The sequence below is a fragment of the Strigops habroptila genome, chromosome 1 (genome assembly GCF_004027225.2).
Source record: "Strigops habroptila isolate Jane chromosome 1, bStrHab1.2.pri, whole genome shotgun sequence".
NCBI lineage: Eukaryota > Metazoa > Chordata > Aves > Psittaciformes > Psittacidae > Strigops > Strigops habroptila.
The window spans coordinates 25845971-25870516 of NC_044277.2; the positions used below are offsets into that span (position 1 = coordinate 25845971).

At 39.0% G+C, this 24546-nt stretch overlaps 1 protein-coding gene and 1 long non-coding RNA gene across 4 annotated transcripts; one reads left to right on the top strand and one right to left on the bottom strand.

Moving 5' to 3' along the window:
• Positions 1-475: 475 nt before the first annotated feature.
• On the bottom strand, positions 476-18952 carry RIPK2 (receptor interacting serine/threonine kinase 2). Of its 3 annotated transcripts, XR_003992153.1 has the most exons (12): positions 18677-18952; positions 15269-15422; positions 13939-14094; positions 11312-11469; positions 8795-8844; positions 8289-8450; positions 5155-5240; positions 4883-4972; positions 4166-4271; positions 2343-2522; positions 1347-1535; positions 476-1123 (listed from the first exon to the last, which is right to left on the bottom strand). XR_003992153.1 is itself a non-coding variant. In XM_030491311.1 (11 exons), the coding sequence occupies exons 1-11, from the start codon at positions 18862-18864 to the stop codon at positions 798-800; spliced, it is 1656 nt and encodes a 551-aa protein (XP_030347171.1). In that variant the 5' UTR covers positions 18865-18952; the 3' UTR covers positions 476-797. The 3 variants fall into 3 exon arrangements, 2 of the variants coding, with proteins under 2 accessions (XP_030347171.1, XP_030347181.1); XM_030491311.1 differs by lacking the exon at positions 1347-1535; XM_030491321.2 differs by lacking the exons at positions 1347-1535; positions 18677-18952 and adding an exon at positions 18541-18583.
• Positions 1783-4167, top strand: LOC115610206. The gene is made up of 3 exons (XR_003992154.1): positions 1783-2135; positions 2246-2411; positions 3321-4167. It is a non-coding gene; the product is annotated as an uncharacterized LOC115610206 (long non-coding RNA).
• Positions 18953-24546: the final 5594 nt, after the last annotated feature.

The following is a 24546-nucleotide window of genomic DNA, read 5'->3' on the forward strand; positions in this document are numbered from 1 at the left end:
GGATCTCATCCTACTATGACTTCAAGAGGAGTTGAAGTGGTTATAACCAAATAATGTAAAAGGTTATAGCTGCATTCTTTCTAATATATCAGTTCTTAGCAGAACAAAGATGATCAGCACAATGCCCTTGGGCTCCTCTTCGGACTGACATTCTTCTTACGCAGCGGTCTGAAGTGCTTGCCCAGGCAACAAAATGGGGAAAAAAACCCAAAACAATAAAAAAAATCCTATCAAAATGCAATGTAATCTTCTTCCCACCTTCCTCTCAGCTCTGGTATCTCAGAAGGACTAACCAATATGGCTGAAAGAAAATTTACTCTGCACACAGCATACGAGCCCTGAAATAGAGCACACAGATTTTTTTCCTTCTCTATTGGAAAGACAAGATGAAGGGAGAAAAACCAATACTCCAAGTTGAGTTGGGTTGTCTCAATCCTGTGAGGTGAAAGGAAAGGATATCTATAAACAGAAAATATGTAAACCAGGGAACATTTAATATTTTTTCTTTGTCATGTATATACAAAACACTTTTATGAACTGAGTCAACAAGTGTCTAGTGTTTGGCATTATGGCTGCACTCCAACTAATAAATTACAGTCTAGATGAATGCAGTCTAGATGCATTCAGTGTCATTTCTGACACATTTCACCAAATGCAGTCTAGATGAATTCAGTGTCATTTCTGAGACTCTACAAAGGCATAGTAAAGACAAACCAGTACATATATAAAACCGCTATATAGAAACAAGAATCGTGTTGTAAGGAATATTCACATGGTTTCATATAGAAAGAATAAATTTAAAGACGCAGTCTTAGAGAATTTGGCACAATGTCTGGATAAGGTTGAAGTCCTAGCTGTTTGTTATCTTTCAACTTTTGTATTATAATTCTGGCAAATTCCTCTCCTTGGCTATCTGAGGTATCAAGCAGTTGTCGTACTTTTGATGTCCTTGTAGGTTTCGTGCTTATAAGTTCATAGTCTTCTTTCATGAGTAAAAATCTTGATAGAAGAGCATCCAGTGACTGATTCAAACATGCTTCGGTCATCTGATCAATAATTTCTTCTCTTTTGCTTTGGATCCATTGATGAGCTACGTTCCGTTGTATGGTTTCCAAAACAAAATCTGAGATTGGAGAGGATTAAAAAAAAAGTATTGTAACTGCTGTCAATAAATAGTGCCATAGAACAAAGAACAAACTGAGAAAGAGCTGTTTAACACTTGTTTTTTGGTCAGAAATACACTAGACTACTAAATGTGCTTTTAACACTTCAGTATTATGCTCCACATTTAAAATGTTCCATTTTGTTAAATTTGGTGGTTGAATTACTTATTTTATCTGAACTACCTAATAATTTAGGTGAGAAGGAACCCTCAAGGAGGTCTTCTTGTCTAATGGCCTGCTCAAAGTGGGGCAAACTTCAAGGATAACTCAGGTTGCTCAGTGCCTTGTCCAGCTGAATTTTGAACATCTCCAAGTGATGGGACTTCTATAGATTCCGTGGGAACCTGTTCCAATGTTCAACCCGACCTGGTGCTAAAAAGAGAAAGGTGGTAACTTCACTTTCTAGTGGGATTTTTATTGAAGTTTACTGAAAACATCCTTTTAGTTCCTGTGTATTTTCCTCAAGCTGAGGATTCACATAGTGAAAAGGTATCAGTTCTGCTGTTTCTAGAATAGGGATGATGTGGCAGATCATTATAAAGTTGCATGTTACTGTGTGGCCCATTAAAAAAAAAAATAATCTCTGAATAATTCATCATGCACTAGAGTTTCTTTTTGTAATTTTTTTTTGAAGCACACTTCTAACAGTTATTTGATGCATAGGAATATAATGAAGTGGGCTCTCAACTAACAGAAAATCATTAAAGGAGAGATGCTGACACAGCTGCTGCTTCTCTTTGCCCCATCATTACTACGAGGAAGATTGACAAGACTAAAAAGTGAGGAGAAGTGACAGGGAACAAGATGACTTAAGCTCAAACTAACTTTTTTTCCTGTTCTGCTGGATTGCAGCACTGCTACAGCAGTAGGAGAGAGGAGAAATAATATGAGGAAATGGAATGTGATAAGGAAGACTCAAGGCAGCAGGAATTATGTTTGCTTAAAAGGAGAGAAAAAAGGTGGTAGCTACAGGTACATGCACTTGGTCACATTTTACATTGGTTTTACTTTGTAATGTAAGGCTACGAGGACAGAATTACTTGCATTCTTAACTTGTAGAATGCTTTGTTTTCATTTTACAGATGAACAACAGTTCAAGTTTCCACTTCATTCACATATATATATCTGATATTAGGACACTTCTTGTGGGTCTTGGAATCAAATCAGTGTTTGCTGTACCTGAAGGAATTGGTGATGACCGCAGCATACATGATGCAGAATTTGAGGCATCTGAATTACTCTTGTCAGGTGAGGGAAAACAACTGTATGGATGCACGAGAAGTTTGGCGCTCTGAGTTACAGAGATATTTTCATCTGTGCTCTTACAGCTGAGAGACTGTAGACCCCCAGAACTTCCATCTAAAAAAAGGAAATAAGAAACAACCAAAGAGCCAGCTGTATTACTTCTATGTTCAAATAAAATATAGCCATTGGAGACTACTTAGAGTAATTCCATAAACCAAGTCATAAACAACCTGAATTTGCTTCAAAATTCCTTACATTCAGGTTCTGAGTATATTTATGTCCCTTATCTTTTACCAGGGCTTGACCATGGGTTGGGGGTTTTGTGTTATTTTAAAAGACCCAATGCCAATATCCGCATCAGATAGTTTTATAATGGAAAGCAAGACTGATATTCCTCATATTTTCAAAGTTTACTTCTGCTGTGAACAATTCTGCTGTTGTAGGATTTTGCAGACACTATTTTCCTAAGCTTTACAGTATCTATACATACATAGAACAAAGCCTAAGCAGTGACTCTATAAAAGGACCACCAACTGATCAGTCAGATTAATTGTATTACCACAATCTCACTAGTAACCTCCACAGGCAGATATGTCAATTTTTAACAGGAACCAGGAGCAAGAACGGCTGATACTTACCATTATCTTATCTCATTTCACTTACAGTCCATGCTCATATTCAAGCTAATATTCCATTTTCTAAAATTCATCACGGCATTCCTATTAAGCTTGGTAACCTCAAGTTTTTCTTAATCTTTAAGATTTTATACTATGTGTATAGATAAATGCTTGGGTTGAGGTACAGCCAAACGACACTACACTTGCTTCTTGCTATTTTTCCAGTAACTGAAATTCTTTAAGCCTCTTGTAATTTATTTTCCCTGGAATTCCTGCGGTATTTATATCTTTCTAGTACATTGAGTACAAGACCAGAATTGTGGATATGTTCGAAAAGGAACTGGAAAAGAAACTGCCTGTGCTCTCCTACCTCTACCAGAATATCTCCAGTTTTGCAGCACCTCAGCACACTTTTTGATGCCCCACTTTATAGCAGTGAAGTCAACCGTCTTGTCTGCTTTCACACCACTGATGCCTGCGAAACTAAAGGATACTCCATTCTTTTGAAATACACGTTTGCATTCTTTTGAAAGAAGAAACTTGAGTGCAGTTTTAGTTTCACAATGTACTGCTATTCCCATCACTTTTTTCTGGCTTCTGATGTCAGCCCAACCTCAAAATTGAATTCTGTCTGGGAATTTTTCCAAATTTTATTCAGAAAAGGTGACAGCTACAAAAGGTCTGTGCAGATACTTTTGCAAGGCAATCTATTTATTAAAGCTGGTTTGTTTATTGGATTAAAAATGACTGAGAGGTTGAGCTGCATTAGAAATTTTCAGTTTACTCAGCTTTAAGAGGGCCTCAAAATGTTTGGTCTTTTTTATCTTTAGAAGTAGTTCACAAATGATTAACCGAACTGCCAAGAGTCTGAAGGGACAAGTAAATGCTATCTATCTCTGCACTCACAACCCTGAAGAGCAAAACTGAAGCTGGAAGCTGGGGAGATTTCTCAAGTGACAAGAACAGAAAATCAGAGCTCAGATATTCTAGTTTTTTACCCAGAGCACTAAGTTTACAAAACACATCTCTTTTTTGACATAAACGGAGATCCAGCTTTCTACTGTGCAAATGTAACGTCACAGTGGGAGTGTAAAGCTGCAATGGCAACTTAAATTTACACAAAGTTATGAGTATCTCTACCTGATGAGAAGATATTACACTTGGGAACAGACTCGAGTCTTGATATATCTGGAGAGATGCTCCGAAGAGGAAGCGCATCACACTGTATGGAGCCAGAATATGTTTCCTGAAACGATTCCGGTGGTGTATTGAAAAAGAACACTAAATAAATACAAAGTTGCAATTTCTTACAGAGTACTTTCCCATCACTGTGTTTTCTGTGCTATCTAAATGCTCAATAGACAGTACAAATAAAATGCAGTAAACCAGAAGAAATTATGTAATTCTAATATTTGTGGTTTTCCAAAGCTGACAGCAATTTTGTATGCAAGTTTAACTATCAGTAAGAACCAAAAGCAGCAGCATTAAGAATCAAAATATAAAAGCAAATCTGTATGAGTTTATATAAGCAAGCTGTGTAGAGGTGTAACGGAGCAGAAGACAATATCTCTTACAAGTTGCACTCATTGTGTACTGCATTTCTCTTCTAGGGGATGGCTTTCCCACATTCAGAGGACACACCAAACATGCCCTTATTTCTGCTTACCCACCCTTTACTACCTTCACCTATATGGCTATGCATTTGTTACACCCCGGCTTAACTAATGTATTTTATGTCTTTCTTGACTGCACAGGAAAGTAAACTGCAGACCAATTCCCCCTTAATACATTAACCCTTTAAGCTCTCAGGATCTTTAATGATGCCGATATACCAAAATCAATATGTAAAATATTTACCTCGTGGGGATTCACAGGTATATTTAGTGATATCTGCTCCACATCTGCTTGCTTTCCACTCTTGTAAATAAATCGTGATTCATATAGTGACTGGAAAAGACATATTTATCTGTACTAAATTTCTGCTAAAAGACAAGATGACAGCTCTGTACAAACACATGCTTCAGCCAGATACAAGATTAGATAAATTACAAAGGAGGTTACATTTCTTTTAGCAAGCAGAAGTTACCGACTTATTTGACCAAATCATGACTGTAACAAAAGCCACTTACCTTTGATCTCTTTAATAGAATTACTGCTTCCAGCATAGCTATTTCATCAAATGTTCGCAGCACTGGCTCAAGGTCTATTAAACATTCTAAACAAAGAAAGAGTACTTTAATGAATGATTTAAAATGGAAATTGAGTTTTTATTTTGATAAAGCTACTTTTTTATATTTGCAAAAGCAGTTTGTCTATTGATACATATCAAACCACTTATGCTGCTAAACAGAAGTTTCTTCCTTTCACCTGTTGCAAGTATTTCACATCACCAGAAGAAACCCTGTCCTGATCTGGCCACCTCACCACCCTGTATCAAAAGAAATCCAGGACTGTGCCAGACTGCAAGTCTTGCATTCCTGGAACGGATAGGTGGGTGGGTTTGGCATGTTTCAAGGCAGACCCACCAAGCTTGATTAGCTAAATGGGACCATACAGCTGTCCGCTCATTCCAGCAGATGTGCTAAAGATTTATATGAGAAGAATAACAACCACCTCCCATTACAGCAATATCTAGAATAGATGCTGTGGCCAGGGCCACAGGGCCAGAGAAGATGAGATAGTCAAGTCACTGACCTATCATATCTAGTAAATCCAAATGATACTGTCCTCATTCCCAGCACAGGCAGCAAATCAGAGAAGTTAAAATCATCTACTCAGATAGGGAGCGACATGACAGTCCAATGATCAACTGACAACCTGTACTATGCACCCTTTCTTTCCAATGCTTAAAGGTTTACAAAACTAAATACTTCGAATTTTGAGATGACTATATTGTAAAAATGTTTCTTTGAAACTGTGCTCAAATATAACAAAACCTCAGGAGAGGGTGATGGCATGTCACAATTCCACTGCATTTCTATGAACTCCACCGACTCAGCAAAGTCCATTTACCAAACTAGAAATCCATCACACTACATCCTTATTAACATATTTCTAGTTTTCACTACAATTTTACCACTGTTCTTCCGTATTAACATTTTTCCACTAGCATCTTCAAGACATACATTCAACACTGGGATTCTCATGTTCTTGCACCAGCTAAAACAGAGTTTTAAAGGTTTGGCACTCCATTTTCCACAATGACATATTAGCACTGTTGATCTTTGTTAATTATAATCAATAAGGTAGGTATACATTCCAAGTACATGCAGCAACATGGTGATAAGTAGTCTTTATCCCTTATTTATAAGGAGAACCAAATTTTCTATTTAAAGTTTATTTAACTAAAAGGGGGTTTGATTGTTATGTTCTCCCCCCTGCTGTGCTATGGTAATTGCAAAATTTCCCAATCATCAGTGAGCTTTACTTCCCTTCATTTTGCAACAATTCTGCAACTTCCACTTTCTTTTTATAATAGTAAAGTAGAGGAAAAAGCAAGGCATTTTTTCTTCAAAGACCATCGTACTACAGACATGGCACTAATTAAAGAACCCAAGTTAGCTCATACTGTAGAACATATCTCAGATAATTATCCCTTCATTGTGACTGCAGACTTTGGTTGCTATTTTGTTTTGTTTAACTGGCACAGGAAAATAAGAATACATAAAGAAATACCATGATCTCTATTCTTTTTGATTTTAGAAAATATTATAAATGGCCAACATAAACTGATATTTCAAAATATTCTTTATTAAAAATATAAATGCCTCAAAAAAAGGTCATGTAATCTTGGACTGTAAATTGAACATGAAGATACTCTATGTGTTTGGATGTGTCCCCATTTTGTCCTCTGCCAAACTGATGCAAAAACTGAAGTTATGAACATTTCTTTCTAAGCTATCTGAACAGCAATTTTCTAACACTTTCTAACTCAAAGGAAGTATGCCTATAAAGGCTTTCAAATAAACTTCTGTTCACCGAAGCTACCAATGAAACATTTAAAATTGTGGACCTCTCTATTCGTAACATTACAAAACACCCCAGGAAACCAAAACCAAAACTAAAACCAAAAAGCACCAGAAAAACCTAAAAATCCCCTGGTACGTCAGGTTTGAGTCATTGCACCTTCAGTTTAAGCACTTAGAATTGTTTAAGCCAGAGCTCTTTGTACTATTCTACCCTTGAATACATTCAGTAATTCTCTTATTCTATGTTTTTGCCTCTCCAAGGTGATCCAGCTTTCCCTACAGAATTAGGATTGTATTTTCTAAAGGAGTAGGGAGGAAGTTTTTAAAGCACACACAAATGAAACAAGCACTGCAAGGCAGCTGCAGGAACTAATGTTAGTTTCACTACACTGACATTAGTGACCACAGCAACACTCACAAGAGGAAATTTCACAGTTGAAAACAGGTAAGCAGTTTGCCAATTTTGATGGAATTACCTTTCTGCAATGGCCAAAGAACCAAAAGTCACCACAAAAATAAGCACGTTAAGGAGAAATTGTTAGGGGGGATGAATTTGGACTCAACATGCACCAAGTATCTCAATTAAGTGCAACGAACACAGGTTTTCAAAAATCAAAACAAAACTTTTCCAGTTCACACTACAGCATTCTAATCTCTACAAGCTTGCACCTCAGTCTTATTCTCTAAATTTTGCAATCTACTGTAAAAAGGGCTGAAAGTATCTATATATGGTCTCATGGAAAAAAAGCTGGACAAAGGAAGGATGGTTAAGCACGTGGGTTCAACCAGTTTCTGCTTGATCTGGGAGGTGGAACAAAGATAAAGTCTCAGTGAAAAAGATTTATACTGAGATGCAAACACAAGATGAAGTCATTGTAGCTTATCTGATGTACAATGGGTTTTGGTGTGTTTGCCAGCTTGCTCATAAATCCCACTGTACTCCTTCTACACTTCTCCCTCCTTCTTAAAAAATAAAATGTTCCCTTCAGCAATAAACAAAAAAGGCCAAGTGCAAGTAGTTATACAAAGCATGCTGCTTTTTTACAAGTAAATTAGAGATGGCAAATGCAAAACACTCCAGCTAAAAACTTGTTTTTATGGTACACATGAAGGTCCATTCATCAATTTTGCTTACAGACATGGTGGAAGCAAACAAGCACCTTAGCATATGCAACAAGAGCACATATATCCCCGCATCTTGACCACTTCCCTTTTCTGACTATAACTTTGCTCTGTAAGTACCATGTTCAACAGAAATCTGGCAATTTAAAAATTACTATGCAAGGCAAACTCACTTAAGAACGATGGTCTTTCATCTGGATTTTGTGCCCATCCACTTTCTATCAATCTTATGATGATCACTCGATGAGGAATGTCCATTGATAGACTTTCTTCACTTAAGTCTAGTCGCTGTCCTTGTGACACACTATACATTATCTGCAAGGGGTTTATAACTTCTGTCAAAATAGACATCGTGCAGTCATTAGAAATATATGCAATATAAATAGCTTACTATAGGAAAAGTAATTCAGTTCGCAGACAGTGCATTTATAGTTCACCAAAAAAAGGTTATATTCCTCTTTGTAAAAAGAAATATATTTTTAATTTATCATTGTAATGTAAAAAACGTACAGAAAAAGTGTCTAATCTTAAAAGTAACTCAAAGCACTTTTCAATAAGCTTTAAAGTTGAGTCATTACAAAGTAACTCCTAAAATGAAGTCCCCAGGTACCCATTTCTCAGGTTAAGCCTTATGTAAAATAAGGCATGAAAAATAAATAAAAGGAAGACGCGGCCTTACCTTCGAATGGCTGTTTCCTTGACATCACTTCCCACATAATAATTGCATAACTGTTTAAAGTATAAAACATATAGAAGATGTTATTTTAGATTACCAACACTTAATATGTGCTTAGCTTTACATTTTACTAAAAATGTTTTACTAAAATGATCCCAAATACACACACGGGACTCGCTGTAGCTAACTACAGTGATGACCTGAATATACGAAAACTATCAGGAATTTTAAACAGTGACTTCAGCTAGAACTGGTTAATAATATTAAGTACAGAAAAGATACATGGCATATAATCTCCTATTCCTATTAGTAACAGCTCTGCTGTACTAATATGTCGTGAATTACCTACACACAGTTGAAATCTCAGTATGAAAATTACAGTGAGCCTCAGAGTCCCAACTGCTCTGTCTTAACTGCAATACTGTGGCATCTCTGCAGTCCGCATCAACACTCTGTGACATTCCCATGGGAAGCAAGGTCCTACCAGGGAGGATGGCTTTGAAAAGTTTTTAAAATTTTGCTTCAAAAAAATGGAAATCCATTTTCCACTGAAGCAATAAAAATGAAACTATGCAAAGAATTATTAATTTTTTTTTCCTGAAGAATTACACTTATCAGAATGTTTGCTCAACTACTCAAATAACTGTACATAAAACCAGTATTTCCTACATGACTAAAAAGTACCAAATTTTGCATTCAGTTTACATTTAACTGCCTCTCAGCATTACATCATATAACAGCTACCAATTAGGAATAATAATAAAAAAAAAAGAACAAAGTAACTGACGCTTAAAATCAATCATATAAATTGAGCTTTCCTAACCACTTATTTCGTTCACAACGTAACATTCGTCAATGATAAAATTTATTCAAGTAAATTTTAATAAAAGCAGTCCTCCCTGTTAGAAAGCCTGCTTTTGATGCATTCCTGAGAAATTCATGCAGGTTGATTTTTCTGGCATGGCAAATTGTTCCTTATGTAAAAGTTAATGCTGCTTGACTGTTGACCCAGCCTTTCATTCAGTTTGGAATCTCTCTACAATTGAAAGCTGTTCTCTCAATTCTACAACAATGCAGAATACCACTTCCTGCTGATTGCCTTTACACTATTCATGTTCTCCTTTCCTATTTCTGCTTCATAGCATCTCTTTCTGATCCGGAGGCACAGACCTTCCTCTGTGACCCTTCTGGTGGTCATTTCCTTCACTGTCTCTCTACCTTCGTGTCTTCCCGCCTTGAACTGCCATCACTCTATATGACACTGTCTCAGTTTCTTTTCTCTCTTTTCAAACAATCTCTTCCCTTCCTCATTTATCAGTTTTCTAAGCCCTTCTATTGATTTTTTTCTCTCTTATTTTCTCCCATTTGGTTGTTATTCCTCTGCACACTTTTTCTTTCTTTCTAAGAAACATCTGTCTTCCCCATCTGCACTCACTCATTAAACCACCAGCCACTCTCTTTCCCCATAATATGCCATTATTCCTTTTCAGTGTCTTCCTAGTCCAGCTTTTCTTAGCAAAGGGTGAAGAAAGCAGGAATGTAACCATCTCTATTCTTTGGACAGGAAAGTCAGGGAACTTTATGTGCCCCATAAGCATAAGGAATAATTAAGGGAAGTAGTGGTCTCCCTGGAAGTCAGTAAGACCCTGTGAGATTGATTCACCTCTCACCAAAATACAACCCCATCAAAGATGGCTGAAGGTAGAGGTGGTGAAGTGCAACAGAGAGATGGATTTTGTCACAGTGATATGCCTCTTCACACCTTCTCAGTCTCAATCATTTACACAGGACAATTCTCTCCAAAATTGTTCAAGTCATCTTTGATGTCTCCAAGTCTTTTCAGATTAGGTTCAGATTAATAATTTCATACTATTAATAATTACATCATTAATAATTTCAGATTATTATAATTATAATTCTAATATCCTAAGAGAAATTGCTGTTTTGTTATATGGGTTGCTGCTACTCTACTACTTCCTGTTCTATTACTTCTACTACTCAGAAGTGACTGACGCAAATCTACCTGAACTTCCATAAAATACACTATTCCTTAAGGAAATCTCTCTAACTACGTCCTCCAACTCCATTACCCTGTTTTTTCCTAACCCCTTTAAAAAAATATGTTTTCTTCTTTCCTCTGAGTACATTCTGCAAATTATGTTAATTGATCCACACAAATTACAAAGGTATGTGCAATGAGCTAATGGTGTGAAGAACTTTTTTCCTTCCCTACATTGTCTGCATGTGTACCCTCAATTATAGAAACCAGTCTCCCCTGTTTCTGTAGTTCTAGCTTAATTTCTGAAGGATTACACTTGTCACAGTGTTTCCTAAAGAAATGATGAGTCATTAAATGCAGCTACCATTCAATTATTTTTTTCCCAACTCAATTTACTTATATACCTATGATACTACTACTACTGAAAGTAATAAAATTTCTGAGAATATGTTAAAGTCTAGGTTCAGTAAATCAAATATGAATTCAAATTGCAAAGCCCACTTGAGAACTACATGAGTTACCTGTAGATATCGTGTTTTACACTTGCACGGGTTTTCTGACTGGGATTGTAATCTTCAGGTGGCATGTAGATAATTGTCCCTCCTTCTGGTAAAGAGGTTTCACTTCGTGATTGTGACATGGATATGACACGCCATTTTGACATGCCAAAATCTGCAATCTGGAAAGGACAGATCAGTTGTTCTGAGAAGAAAAACTGCATTTATCTGCTGACAGCTATTAGAAATTCCTGAAATGCGCCCAAAAGAATAGGTCACTTAAAGTCCTTAAATTGACACACAAGAAGTATGAGGTTATCCTAGCAACAGGAAACACCAGCTCCAGCTCAGAAAGCATTCCAAGGTCATGACGCTTGCTATCGCTGTAGCACTGCCCTACCCTGTGGTTCTTTAATGAAGGACTCATATACCCTATGGCTGGGGAATTTTCTATGGAAGTGTGTCCCATATGAAGAAAGTCACTTTCTTTGGTCAAAAAAGAGGCAGGCAAAAAACCACTGAGTACTTCCAGCTCCCTGGTTGTGAAAAAGCACAAATTTAGTATAAATCGTAATAGCTCTATATAACTTAGCTTGCAGATAGCCTGACACAGTTGCACTCACAGAAAAATTTTAGGGCACTCCACCCCCAAAACTATGACATATTCATCTTGAATTAATAAATCTAACATTCTGATATTCTGTGCTGCAAAAAGCTGCTGAATATTTTCTTTACTGTGCAGTCTGGGGCCTTGTCCCTTCCTAGATTTACAGTACATCTACATAAAGAATTAACTGACATTAGTTTATATTCCCAGATATCCACAAGTCAGGGTGCAAGATATCAGACTAGGTTACAGGCAGAGAAACAAACAGACTAGGTTACGGGCAGAGAAACAAACAGCCAGCAGAACACACTGGCTGGCTGAGTTGCAGAGTGTCTGGCATACCAGAGGAAAGATAAGCAGCCAGCTATGAGCTCTGCACTTGTCCAGCATTTGCCTAAGAGCAAAACCATTTTCAACAAAGATGCCAGTGCGAGCACTGTGGCAGCTACGAAAACAGAAATAAGCTTTTTGGAGAGCACACAGTCAAAATCCACAGTAAAAAATAATCTCGTTTCTCTACAACTCACTCTCATCAAGCCTTCCTCACTGTAACTGGTTGTGTTATCTTGCTCATTCAGTAGATCTGGGACAGCCAGCACCACTCTATGAATGGTGTTACTTTTATACATATGCATTCTATTTTGCATGCATTGCATGCCAATTCCTCGCATTTCCTCTCTAATTTAGAAATCTTGCTTCATCTCCCTGAAACATTCAAAAACCTTAAGGACAGTCTGCAAGACTCCTTACAAGAGGTAGGACAGGTATTAAAAAGTTAACCTCTTCCCTTCAATTGTCCCAGCAAAGCAACTGTTTAGATGTGGTTAGGCAGAGCACCAGACCATATCAATGCTGTTAGGGATTAAAAAAAGAGTGGATAAAAAATTACTTGGACCAGTTCCCCAATCAGGTTTAACAGGAAGCTCAAAAGCTGGCAATTCCAGCACAACTTGAGTGGGAGGAGGTATGACCTCCTGAGGGCGTGAGCGGAGACAAAGCTGTGTAAGGTACCTTGCTGCCAAGAAAAATGTTTTTGCAATGGAGAAAGAAGAAATCAGCACTGGATCTTTGATCTTTATCAATGGACTCACAAAAAGATTCATCTCATGCTAACAACTGAAGCATTTGCCATTCAAGTATAAATTAAGTGCAAAATATCTCTTATTTCTTATTTACTTGAATAGCATATTCTACCAATTTTAAGAACCAGAGGATCTTTAAAAACAAATAAACAAACAACAACACTTGCAGTTATGGAAGCATGTAACCATTTTGTCAGAAGTACTTTTAATATCTTTTTCACATCATGGCAGTGATATTTTAAATAAATGAATGTTAGTTCTCTATGTATGCTTGCTTGCTCTAAGAAGTTTCACAAAAGCCATCTTCCTACATGTTTAGATTTAGCATTTATCACAGAATCATAGAATCAACTAGGCTGGAAAAGACTTTTAAGATCATCAAGTCCAACCATTACCTCAGGACTGCCAAGTCCACCACTAAACCATGTCACTGAGGGCCTCCTCTACAGGTTTTTTGAACACTTAATGTTTTTGAGCACTTAATGTTATGTTTTACATGCTCTTATACTACACTAACAGAACATGTATGTACATACTACATGATAAATGTCAAATGGGGTATTAACATTTGAATTTGACCTACTGTCCTCCAGAACTAACTTGATTGAGCATCTCAGACAGGAATACTTTCTATTTTCTTCTCGGAAGGGGCCAGACATAGCTACAGCTGGAAGGTTGCCATATGACAGTGTCACTGCTACTGAGTATCAGCTACTGCTCTAGCAGAAACAGCCCTAATTCTGGCTTTCTGGTCTTTTCAGATGAAGCATATCCACACCTGAGCAAAGCAGAGTTTTCAAAAGAAAAACTCAAAAGTTCTTTCTGCAAGGATAGAAGAAAGCGTCTGTTATACAATTACATCCCCTCTGTATGTCCACATCCTCATTCCTCCTCCCCTACAATAATTAAAGCCCTTTAACTCAGTCTGGATGCTAAAGAACATAAGAATTAAATAACTCTACCTTGACATGAAACTCATCATCCAGCAAAATATTCTGGGTTTTCAAGTCATGGTGCAGCAATGGAGGATTCATGTTGTGCAAATAGTTTACTCCCAAAGCAATTTCATAAAGAATGCGGAATCTCAGGCACCAGGGAATGTCAGGATATAGATCTTTCTGCCAAGATACAACCACAAAACCAGAATATAATCCTCTGGTCTGATCTAACAGCACAACACAAAGACTTTTGTAAGAAGAAGAAAGTGACTTGGACAAGCAGTAATCTTTTAAAACCTACATTACATGAACTCCTGAGCATTAAGACTGTTTAGCTGTTAAAACAAATATATAAATGTTAATGATGCAGTGTTGTTTCTATTCCCTAGCATTCATGTAATAGTTCATGACTGCTATATGATATAGGACATTTACTACATTATTTGTTCATATGGATATACGATTTACAAATGAGCTCCTGTATGAAACTTGCAACCCATAGTTTATGAGTAGAACACAAAGGATGGCAAGAATTGTATCTTCAACTGACATTGGGGAAGGGGGGGAAAGCTGCAGTGAAACCAAGCACAAAATACTACCTTTATAAATATTAATACACCAAGAATAAGGCAGTAAAACTCAACTGAAATCTTAAAAGTTACGTTGACACTAATGCCTTTATGAAAAACAGCAGCTGAGCTTTCTAAGGCATGAGATTCGCATTGATTAAAGGTACAGAAGAAACTGCAGTGCTGCTAAGACACAACTGCAGTAGCTTTACAGTATCAACACTAGATGCTCAGACCAAGCTAACAGGAGCAGCTGAGAGTTCAGCATAGGAGAACTTACTCCTGAAAGCAGGATCTGGTAGAAATATCTCTGTCTGTTTAGATCAGCAACATTTGACTTCTTTTAACTAAAGTAAAAATCTTCAAAATTTATTTTTTTTTTTTAAATAAGGATTCAAATTCAGGAAAAAAGCCTCTTCTTTGTGTGATATTTACATTGGCAATAATTCTGAAACCCAGGCTGAAGGAAGCAGACTTATTTCAGCTTCTAATTAGACAACAGTAGAGACTTTAAAGTGATTGATAGTATATAATAATTCAACTTGAATCCAGTTATAGGTGATGACATTGAAGGAAAAAGTGTAATACAACTGAATTCTGAAGAGTTTGGTTGTCTTCCTGGGATACAGAAACTCTATCTGAGCACAAAAAATTACCAGTTATAACAACTGTCCTTTAATTTGAAATATTACTAATAATACATTCTACTACTTCCCTTAAGTATGGAAATCGCAGTCTATTTGAAACAACTAAGGACTATATTTAAAGACTGTAAGTACACTTACCCCATGTAAAAGCTGGTTTAATGACCCATTTGTCATGTATTCTGTTACTATCCCCAGAAATTCAGGCTCGTTGCAAATTCCCAAAATTGGCAGAATGTAACTAAACCTGGCTTTGTGTAATATCTCTGCTTCTTTTAGAAGGTGGTTTCTATCACTTAAAGAAAACAAACAAACAAATAAAAAACATTACCAAAGCAATACTAGGAAAGTCAAAGCAAATGCTGAGATCCCTATATACTCGTAGTACCTACATGTAGTACCACCATCTTTCACCATTTGATTCCCACTATGCTGTTTTGATAAAAAGATACTGTTAAGACAATTAAAATCTGCAAAAGCAAATATAGGATAGCTTCCCCAGTTTTGTTGTACCAAACATGTAAACCTCTCTATTTCCATCACACATTTAATCCATGCTTCGAGTAAAGAAGGATACAGTCAGAACTCTGACTTTCACCATCTTGTATAACCATAGCATTAATAACCAGCTACATTTGTCCTATTTACTGCCCATCTTCAAAACTGAGTTTTCACTGAGGCCCAATATTTATCTTCTACAGATTAGAGATTTTAATACTCACAATTCCCAAATCATTTAAATTTAGTGGACACTTGTGCACTAAAATAATACGGGTTAAAGGAATGCACCTTCTGTTTCTGAAGGAAAACTAATTACCAGCTATGTTTTTTTTTCACATAAATTGTTCATTCACATTGGGCTCCTGCTTTGAATCACTCTCTGGGAAAACCATTCTCTGGTTGCATAGGAAGAAGGAAGGGACCAGCCTCATGACATTTGGATGCCTGTGTGAATGCTCTGTTACATCAAACCTCCTCATTAATGTCAATTTGATGCATCTTTACAAATTCAGACCTTGTAGCATGTGGATTCAAGAAGCTCAAGTTTTATTTCAGATTGAGTATGCTTCTATGCTTAAAAATTATAAACTATTTGGCTTGCCATATATCTCAAATGCTCTTGAAATAAATGGGTTTATTGACAGTGAAGATACTTGGACCATGAAGGATAATTCTAACAAAAAACAATAATCAGATTTTATACCAGTGGATACTGGTACAGGTACAAGTATGTGACTAGGATATCCAAATACAGGACTTCTACAGCACATCTAAGACTGATCCTTTGGATGTGAGCCAGACTGATTTAGAAGCAATACAGCTGGGCTGGGGCATGGTTGCATATAAGCCAGGCCTATGCCCATCACAATGTGCTCAGCACAGCGCTATGTTAATGCAGCTGTACAGTTCCCAGCTGAGAGCTGGCTTCTGTCCATCTAGGTCAGAGCACACACTGAAGTGCTCATGTCAATATGGACCCATCAATGTAGATCTAGCCGTTACAAAGAAAAGAAAGGACATCAGAGTAAATGGGGAAAAGAGGAAGCCTCGAGAACTAAAGCCTCCTGCTTTTATGACAGGAAAACTTCAAATTTAGATGGATGTGAAATTAAGGGCAACTGTTGGTCCTTATCTATGTGATGGAAAAAGGCTTCTATTATAAGAAACTCTAGGAAATGACCCAAGTAAAAAGGCAGCCTTCATGAAATGTACAGGACAAAAGACACAACTACCTCCTTTCCTCCCTCTCTCCAGAAAAGACTAGGTTTAAGAAAGCCACGGGTTTTCCCAGACTGTGAGGCATACCTGCATGGGATTCAGCTGTAGCCAGGAAAGGAGTTGCAACATATCGAGGTTTGTTCCTGTGTCTGTAAGTCACTTCACCTTTGTCTGTTCTGTACCAGAAGGGCATTGTATAATTCCTAAATTAGTACAGGCCCACAATAACTATCCAATTGGCTTTACTCTTTGGCTGCTCACACACAAGTTCTGGGATACATAACGCAGGCTTCCTGTTTGGGGAATTAACTACACTGTGAATGCTTCCCTTTTCTTGACAGCATTTACAGGATGGCATTTTATGTTGCCTATTATACAACCAACTTGCTGCAAAGACTTGGGTATAACAGATTGCTTACAGCTTTTGATCTTCTGATAAGACTTCCAAACTTTGCATGATATATGGTAGGAGGCTGAATTATTTTGATTACCTCAACTGCCCTTTTCATTATGGTTTCACAGGTTAGATGTCACACTAATCTAAATTCTTGTAAGGCTAAAATAATATTTGTTGGTTTCTCTCAACTGAGTTCAGAGGATAAACACTGTATTTCCAATTAGCAGGGATTTAAGCAGACTTTTAAATTAAAGAAAAAACCCCCACAAAATAACCAACAATAAACTTGTCAGAGAATACAATATTCCTGGTTAAACACATAACTGAGATTCCATTTATTTCTGGCAAGATTTCAGAGATAAAGCCTGTGTGTACACACCTGGGGAATAAGAGATCAAATAGCTTAAACGGATTTATCTTACAGTCTAGCATACTGGGTCACAAGACTAGAAGTCTTGTTACTCTGAGTGAAGCTATTCTGCCTAAATGCCCCATACTAGAGCAAAGAAACCTGAGGCAGTAAAGTTTAATGACAATTAGATAAGATACAAGAGGCAGGTTTACAAGTTGGGTAGGCTTCAGACAGCCTAAGCAGCAGCAAAATTGCATTGACAGGATAAAAAATCAGCATTATAGGGAATGAATGAGGTATTGATGGATGAAAAATTGTTACCTGCTGCCCCATTACATGGACTAACAGCTCCTGTAATAAACACGCTGTCACTTGGGCCGAGGAAAATTGGGAACGCAAATGCTACAAGTTGAAGCTAATGGAAAATACCAGTTGTACTTGCGGCCTACAAGGCTATTATTTTAAATCAGCTTCTCTCAGAACTATGAGAGCTGGAGCAAGGAAAAATATCAATTGTGCATGATCTCGGAGAAGCTTCTTCTAGGAGCTAGAAGCAATCTCTAGTGGACATAGTAATATATGCCTCATATTCTGCCTCTGTAAACAAATCTATAGTAATCACTGTATTTTAATACCCTGCTGATACTTCAGTAAAGTGGTTAGCAACCAACAGACCCAGACAGAAGCTGAACTGTGCAGAAAGAAAAGCCTTCAAAATAGGCAAGCTGCTCGGTATCTCACACGCTGAAACCGAAACCACCCATTTCCAACAACTGAAAGAGGGGAAGCTTCGGGGCTGCTACATGCTTTCCCTGGCTCAAGCTGAAATCACTCTTCGTGGGATCTCCTTTGCCCTTGGATTTAAAGCAGCGCTGCCCACCGAGACACATGCTCTCTGTTCCATCAACCTGAGAAACCCAGCTTCGTACCACGGGACGCGCTCACCGAGTGTCCCGGCAACGCGGGAGCGCGGGACCCATTCTTGGTTTAGTGAAAAGGCGGGTTCAGCTCGGTCCTTCCCCCCCGGGCCGCCCTCCCCGCCGTGATGCCCCATCCCGGAGGTCCCCCCCTTCCCCGTTACCTGTCCAGCAGCGGCCCCTGCAGGCATTTCAGGGCCACCGGGACCCTCCAGTCGGCGTGGCGGGCGGCGGACACGGTACCGTAAGCGCCACGGCTGATAAAACGCAAGTCCGGGAGTTTATTGGAAGGGATGGAGGGAAGGGCGTAACTGATGGCGCCCGCCCGGCCCCCACCATCCCCGCTGCTCATCCTCGCACTCCACCGCCTGGGGCGGCCGCGCCGTCTGTCCCCTGGCCGCAGGGGAGCCCGGAGCGCCGCTCTTCTCGCCCTCCTTCCCCGCCTCTACCCCGCTCCTCCAGGGCCCGCCTCCCCTCCAGGCCGCCGCAGCCCGCTCCTCCTTCAGCCCTACGGAGCAGCGACTTCTCTTCCCCGCAGAGAACAGCCTCCCGCCGGCTCCCTGGAAGGGGGAGGCGGAGCCGCCGCGATGAGTCTTGCGGGGAGGAGGAAGCCGGGAGCGAGCTGGTAGAGCGCGGTGGCGGTCCGGCCGGCCCCCGGGAGAGCTGTGCCGGGGCAGCAGCCCGCTTCTTCGGAGGAGCCGGGGCACGGTGCCAAGGGGCACCTGCCCGGGCCAGGGATGGAGCGTCCCCAGCCCGTCCGGGGACCGTCGTGCCGGGGGGTATCCCTCAGGCCGGAGGATGGGGATAGGGGAGCAGCACCGTGCGGGAGGTGGGCGGGGTGTGTGTTATTTCTATTCCCGAAAGATGATGCGGGATGCCAGGCCGAGCCCGGCCGCCGCCCTTCGGAGCTATGGTCTGTGCATTTCCGGGTGTACAGTCATTGTTCAGGTGAAGCGAGAGGAGAGTTAGCTCATGCACTCGCTTGTCTCCTCCCTGACTGTCCTAGGAAGACTTTTTTCAAGATAGCGGGCGTTTCGAAAAGGTGATTTCGAAATTTCCAGAAAGTGCAAGTTCACCCTTGTCCCTGCTCAGAGCCAGCTGTGGGTCGGCTGATGTGTTTGTGATAGCTTCACGCCAGGGTTTCGCAGGAAGGTTTTGCAAGGCTTGTTCACCATGCCAAGTTCTCATAGACTAACAAAATGCTCTAATTTAAAGTTAGAAGTCTGTAACTTTCCACAAGGAGTGACAGTTCTGCAGGATGAAATGAAGGTAAATAGAGCAAATCACTCTCCTTCCCGTGTTTGTGGATCTTGGGCTAAACCTCTGGCTTTTCACCTCTCTTCTCCCAGTGATGATACGAAGCAGAGAAAGGGGAAGAAGCTAAGCTTTCAGGCTATGATACGTGCAGTATTTCACGGCATGCATTTTAAGGGATGGCAAGTATTTTTCAGTTGTTTCTAGGTCCTAGTACTTTAGATAGCTTTGCTGTGTTATTTTTCAAATTTCTTGTATCTTGGGTGATTTATATCCTGCAAGTGCTGCAGCACGACTAACGTACTGAGCAGCCATATAAAGCAAGTGATACCTTACTCTATTTTGAATTTTCATTTAGCCTATGTCCTTCTGACACACTAGGTGGTTTCCCAGAAGTGTAATTTTGGTGCAGTGTTTGCAATATGCATGTTTTGGATATCTATTTATGCATATCTCTCTCTGTATTTACTATGTTGGTAGTGCTATTTATCATACTATTTCAGCTTTGGTATGTAAGAAAGATTTTGTTTTATAAAGAAAATAATACGCAATGGGCATATACTGTGAGCATGTACTACAAGCCATTCTGTAAGCACATACTTATGGTATTTCCCATTAAGAGATTATGAATGTCACTATACTAAAAAATTTAAGATACTATGCAAAAAATTATTTGCACCTCTTGTTGCTATGTGCTGTGTTGATTTCATGTATATTTATAGTTTTAAGTGTGCTAACTTAAAACCCAAGAAAATTATTGTCATTCTAAAAAGTGGCAGATTGGTAACAGTGCCAAAACTATTGTGAAAGTCTGCTTTAACTAATTGTTTCGCTATATAGACCTGTATGTTGTTATAACATACAAAGTGTACTGTTAGGTATTGTCTAAAGAGCCCATCCATTTTCATTGATGTCAGTGGGTTTTGGGGTCAGTTTCTGCTAGTTGAGTGGAAGCAACGTTGATATTTTTATCAAAGTAAAGGAATACAGGATGAGTAACAGAAATAAGTGGTTAGTTACTGCTTTGTACTGATCTTTAGGAATTTTGCCTGAGTTTGAAGGCAAGCTTGCTAGTAAGGGTGGAGAGGGAAGAGGAATGCTCCATTTCATCCAATTTCTATGGCTATAGTACTGTGGTGAGCTCCGTGTTTTGTTGACATACCAAACCAGAAGTTCCAGAAAGATAAATAGATGACTTGGAGCTCCCAAAAGGAAGAGGGGCTTCTGAGGGAAAAGTTACAGTAAATCATTACTGCTTCTGGAAACCCCCTTTTGTTTTATATTAGTGTATTAAAAGGCATTCTCTCAAATGACGCAAGTGGCATCACAGCTGGCTTAAGGTTTCATTGTTAAAGTTATATGACATAAACTGCAGCTAATATCAGCACAAATTAAAGCTTTGAAATATTCTTTGGGGATTGCGGTGAAACTGTTAACTGTTGTAAAACTTAACTATGACACGACATCAATTGCAGTATTATATGTGGTGGTCTGATTTTTAGATCAGCTGCATAATTGACTTTAAATCAATTCTGTAATGGCATTCAGGAAAGCCATGTAACAATACCTGTTGACTTTCTGTTTCCAACTGTAAATTGGGTCATAGCATCGTATCTGAGAGTCTTGTATTACACTCACTACTCATTATGTCCAATGGAGTTTCTTTTTAATCACTTTTAACAGTTTTTGAGAAGTACCTTCATAACTGTGTTTCTTAGTGTAAGACCTAACTTGTTTCAGCAGTTCATCACATGTGAAAAAATTTAAAATTCATTGTTTTCATTGTGTCCTGGTTTTGGCTGGGATAAAGTTGATTTTCTTCCTAGTAGCTGGATATTTTGGCTTTAGTCTGAGAATATATATTGTTACTGATTTTTACTTAAAATCCCTTTGGTATCTCTAAATCCCTTCTTGTAATGTGTGCAAAGTGACCTTCAGGAAAAGTCAGTGGAGATTTAAGGATGATCGGTGGCTAAATGGTGAACTCTGATTAGTTTTTATGCTTTTTATTTGCCGATGATTGAGGAAAAAAAAGCAATTTCTTGTAAAACTCAGTGTACCTGTTTAAGCAACCATAGTGGCAGCTCAAACTTCACTCACAAAGGAAGTACAGCTCCCTCATCAGTGAAGACTACACAATGGGCTTCCCACAGGTGTGGTCCTTACGAGAAGGGTGACAGAGACAATGTGTAGTGAAACTGCCTGTGCCAGTGCTCATTTGTGTGTTCCTGTCTGGTGGTGGTAGTGAAATACAATGCTTACATAGAAGAAACCTGAGCATATCTGTATCTCAAAGCAGTGCCATTTTCCACCCCAGTTTTCTGGAATCAAGTTGAAGAGTTAAATCTGTGGGAAGTTCTAAAGCAATGAGCAAGTAGATTTTCTGGATATATTATTCTTGATTATTTCTATTTGAATAATCCTGGGATAAAGAAAGAATATGGACCAGAAAGTCAGAATCTAGGTCTCAGAGCCTGAGCACAGCACTGGGGAGGAAGTGTTGGGTTTTGTTTCTGTTCGTGGGGCTGGCTGTGAGACCATGTCAGAACAGCTTTGCTTGTTACTGCAGTGGCCTTTAGCAAAGCACAGACCCATTAAAGTCTAACTTGAAAATTTGCAGTTGACAATAGAGCAGATGTGTAGTATACTAATAAAAAGAACTGTTAGAATATCTGATAATCGTATATTAATGTATCATTATGCAATAAATGTTTTTTGGGCCTGATTAAGTCTACACTGTTTCTGACAGTGCTGCTGCTGCTACGTTTGAAGGAGCAGGTGATGTAATCTGTAATTTGTCCTCTGTCTCTTTGTGTGAGGTAATAGACCAGCAATCTGTGCATTTCACATTGCTTCTTATCTAATGGAGACAAGAGTTAAAAAGTACCTTCATACTTGAAGAGAAGTTTCAAAGTCCTTTATACCAGTGAGAAATCATTTCCAGCCCTGATATTGTCTGAAACAAAACATCAGGTGTTTAGATTCTGGTTGAGACTGTGTTTTGCCTGCTGCCACTCTGGGAATATAATGACACACTTGCTGAGGTCAGTTAATAATGAGGGCTACAAGACAGGAGCACTGTGCCAACCAACACCCTTTGCATTCATCTGTGTAGTCTCCTACCAGCCTTAACCAACCCCTCCTTGTTAGCATGTGCCACATACTAGCTGGGCCATTCCTGGACATCCGAATTGTTTTGGAAATGGTTGCCTATTGTTTTAGATGACTGCTTACACAATTTTTTTGTTGAAGTCTGCATGAAAGCACTTGTATCCAGCTATTGCAACATGTCAAACCTGGTTTACTGAATCAGGGGGCAGAGATGCTAGGAGCTTTTCTAGCAGTTGGGAGAGAGGGAGGGTCAGAGCCCTTGGGAGTAACAATACTTCTGAGTCACCTGGGATTTTATTTCCATGTTGTTCTACTGCTGATGCCCATGTGGTGATGACACATCTTAAGTATAATGTCAGGCTAAACTCTGGTGCTCTCTTGAAGATAAATGATATTTCCTTTCAGCACTAGCAGTTCAACAAAGCCACCCCACGCGTGAATCATTTTGAATGTTTATTTGCAGTTTTCTCTGAACTGCTTCTTTTCTCCTCTTGCTTGTGGGACTTGGGCAATTTTATGATGCCAGTCCTCTTCCTAGCCACCTGCTTTGCATGAACCCAGTGAAGCTTTCTATGTGAAAGTGATGCAGAAGTGAAAGCCTGGTGGAGAAGGAGGAAGTGAAAGACGGGGAGTTTTTGATGGATTCTGCTTGGACACAGTGACACTGTGGTACTTTTCTGTATCTTTCTCAATGTGCTGTCTGGGATTCTCTGGGGCCACGTGAAACCCAGGTCCATCCTAGGTGCTGAGTCCATGCTAATGGATTAAACATGTGCTGGACCGTTTCTTAGCAATGAGGCCAGCCAGCATGGGATGGCTGTCATCCATCCAGAACAGAGAATCTGCATCAGAAATGCCTGTTAAGAGTTGTTCCTGGCTCTAACTCCTGAAGCATGGGAATTGTTTAGGAGAGTGTTCTTTCTTATGAGCCAAAAGGGATTATTCTAATAGACTTCTAAGACAGCTATCTTCTGGCAGAAGATCGAGTGCCAGGGCCTGGGAGAATTCCCTGACACCTCTGAATTTACTAGTACTAGTAATATAAGGTATTCAGTAGTCTGCTATGTTCAGGATCAGGCTATATTCACTTTTTAGGCTGGGGTATTTCCTCAAATGCTTCAGTTTCCTCTTTCCTCCTGCTGAGATTTTAAACTTTATTTTTATTTTTAGTTTAAAATGCTGATGTACTTGGTGTTTCCCACAAAATTATTTCAGCTGAGAGCAGCCTGAAAAATTTACTTTCAGTAGTGCCTTAGAGCAGATTTTATTTTCCTCCTTTTTTTTTCCTCTCTTTTAAAATTTAAACTGTTATACAAGTGTGGCAGATTTGATGCAAAGCACTGCCTAGAGTGTCAAAAATCTCCCAGATCTGTAATTACTGTTCACATACAGAAATACATAATCTGTTGGAGCTCTGTCCTGTAGCTTGAATAGCTTGAATAGCTACAGTTCTCTCTAAATAGCTGTCAAGCTGTCTCTCATGACAAAGTCATAAAAGATAACATTAATTACTTTACTACAAAACTGCAAGGAGAGGTCTAGGTAATCAAATGGATGCATAGAACCAGGGGTTCAGGTGGGGGCTGGAAACGTTAAACATTTGCATTTGCTTTCTTTGTGTTTTGTGTTGACACTTCAACAAGGGTAAAAAATTACTGTGTTTATTTGA

What these genes read in the sequence shown, in the direction of transcription:
- RIPK2 (XM_030491311.1), bottom strand. Translation starts at nt 18,864, where the DNA reads ATGAGCAGCGGGGATGGTGGGGGCCGGGCGGGCGCCATCAGTTACGCC. An exon ending in ATGATGAGTTTCATGTCAAG is followed by an intron (nt 11,470 to 13,938) that starts GTAGAGTTATTT and finishes TGTCCTTTCCAG; the next exon opens with ATTGCAGATTTTGGCATGTC. An exon ending in TACCTGTGAATCCCCACGAG is followed by an intron (nt 4,272 to 4,882) that starts GTAAATATTTTA and finishes GAATCGTTTCAG; the next exon opens with GAAACATATTCTGGCTCCAT.